General features: G+C 55.3%; 1 protein-coding gene across 2 annotated transcripts in view; it reads right to left on the bottom strand.

The window, feature by feature from the left end:
• The window catches only part of ARPP19 (cAMP regulated phosphoprotein 19), a 15,149-nt gene extending 13,953 nt beyond the window's left edge, over positions 1-1,196 (bottom strand). The window contains exons 1-2 of one of the 2 annotated variants that reach the window (XM_007461909.1): positions 1,111-1,196; positions 812-866 (exon numbers count right to left, since the gene is read on the bottom strand). In XM_007461909.1, the coding sequence (XP_007461971.1) occupies positions 812-856 (45 nt within the window). In that variant the 5' untranslated portion in view covers positions 857-866; positions 1,111-1,196. Of the gene's footprint in view, positions 1-811; positions 993-1,110 lie in introns of those variants that run through there. The other variant, XM_007461910.1, reaches the window with a different exon arrangement.
• Between the last annotated feature and the right edge of the window lie 708 nt (positions 1,197-1,904).

Below are 1,904 nucleotides of genomic sequence, written 5' to 3' on the forward strand. Positions count from 1 at the left end.
TCCCTACATCAGCAAGGTATTACAAGTGAGTTTACAAAATGTTCCCATGTTTCCACGAAACACGTGATCAAGTCAGCGGGCAAAAAAAAAATTTAAATTCCAACCTTTCGAGTTTTAGTCAAGCACCACAGGCGAATCCCACCGGCACACATTTCGGAGCACACGCTGCGCCAAAGCGGTAAGTTATCCACCACATTTAAGCCTCACAACAACTGTATCCAGCAAGGACTATTATTCTTATTTTACAGATGACAAGACTGAAGCTTGAACAGTTTAGTAGCTGACCAAAGTTACACGGCTAACAATGACTGGACCTGAAATTCCAACCCAGGTCTAAGTCACCGCCCCAACACGAGATACCGCCTTTAGAGTTAAGAACACGCAGACAATACAAGCAGTTGGACAGTTAGTTCTTCGAGGGAAAAATAAACGTTCATGAGCCAAGTGTAGCCCACGGAAAAACTTAGGCTCCACGCATAAGGACCAAGTCACGGGCTCTTGTGTACAGTTGAGTATTAAGGGAAACCCCGACACACCCAGGCGCTAAAGGAACGTTTCAGCCAGGACGCTGAGAACCTCCAACTCGCACCACGCCGGCGCTAACTACCCGAGCTCCTGCGGGCGGCCGATTCTGGAGTGTGTGGCCTTGCCAGGTGAGGAGGAGCGGCACACCGGCTCTGCACCGGCGCCGGGCTGGCTCCGGCTGCGCCCCTCGGCCCGCGGTGGGACCAGGCCGCCGCCAGGCCCAGCCACCGGCAGCGACGGCCCCGGGCCTTGCGGGCTCCCCGGCCCGCTCCACGGGCACACTCACCTTCTGCTCCTCCGCGGAGGCTGCCTCGGGGACTTCCGCGGACATACTGCTCCCTCTGCGGACAAGGGGCCGGGAAGAGAAGCAATTACCGTGTGACCAAGGCCGCCCGCCCGCCGCGCAGCCTCAAGCCCGCCCCGCTCCCCGAGCGCCCGCCCGGGCCGTCTCTGCCCGCAAAAATGGCCGCCGCCTTATGACGACACGTAGCCCCGCCGCGGCCGGAGGGCGGCCACCACTAGGGCCAGCCGCCGGCCCGCCGCCCCTTCGGCCCGCCGCCCCTTCCCCGCCGCACCCTCGCCTACCTTAGCCCGTTTCTCCCGCTCTGCGACGCCCAAGCACTTCCTTCTTTCCTTCAAAGGTCGCGGCTCGCGCCTCACCTCACATCCGTCCGCTGAATGCTTCCTGGGAATTGTAGTTTATGAGTGGAGCCGCCTCTCCCCTCCCTTACCTACCTAGTCTGGTCCCTTCGGTTCCAGGAGCGTTCCTATTTTCACTTCCCAGGCTCGCCTGGTTCCGCTCTCCTCCTGGCTCTCCGCGCTGCGGCCATACATACTTTCTTTTGGGCGCCCCATAGCTCTGTGCTCCACAAGTCTCTCCCCACTCTGCTTCGCCTTCTTAACCCTATTTTTCACATCCTCAATACTACGTCATCGCCTCGGGCTTTTACTGAGACCCTACTAGGTCAAATCCACCTCTTAAATGCTGTCACACCTCTGCATGGTTCGACAATGCACGCTTTATCATTAGACAGTATTTGTTGTGATTACTTTATTAATGTCACCTTTCCTGTTTAGATAAGCCACATCAGGGCAGGGACTTCGTCCATATTTGCTTATGTTTTGTTCCCAGAGCCCAGAAATTCCTAGATAGTTAATAAATATCTGATGAAGGAATTCAGCTTCTACTCATTTGTCAACTCCCAGGGGTCCACTCCCACAAATTTACTCAAACTGCTGGCACCAAACTCCTCCAATGATTTTTTTTTTAATAAATTTATTTTAGTTTTGGCTGCGTTGGGTCTTCATTGCTGCACACAGGCTTTCCCTAGTTTCAGTGAGCGGGGGCTACTCTTTGCTGCGGTGCACAGGCTTCTCAT

This window comes from Lipotes vexillifer, unplaced genomic scaffold, assembly GCF_000442215.2.
Source record: "Lipotes vexillifer unplaced genomic scaffold, Lipotes_vexillifer_v1.1 scaffold283, whole genome shotgun sequence".
Lineage (NCBI taxonomy): Eukaryota > Metazoa > Chordata > Mammalia > Artiodactyla > Lipotidae > Lipotes > Lipotes vexillifer.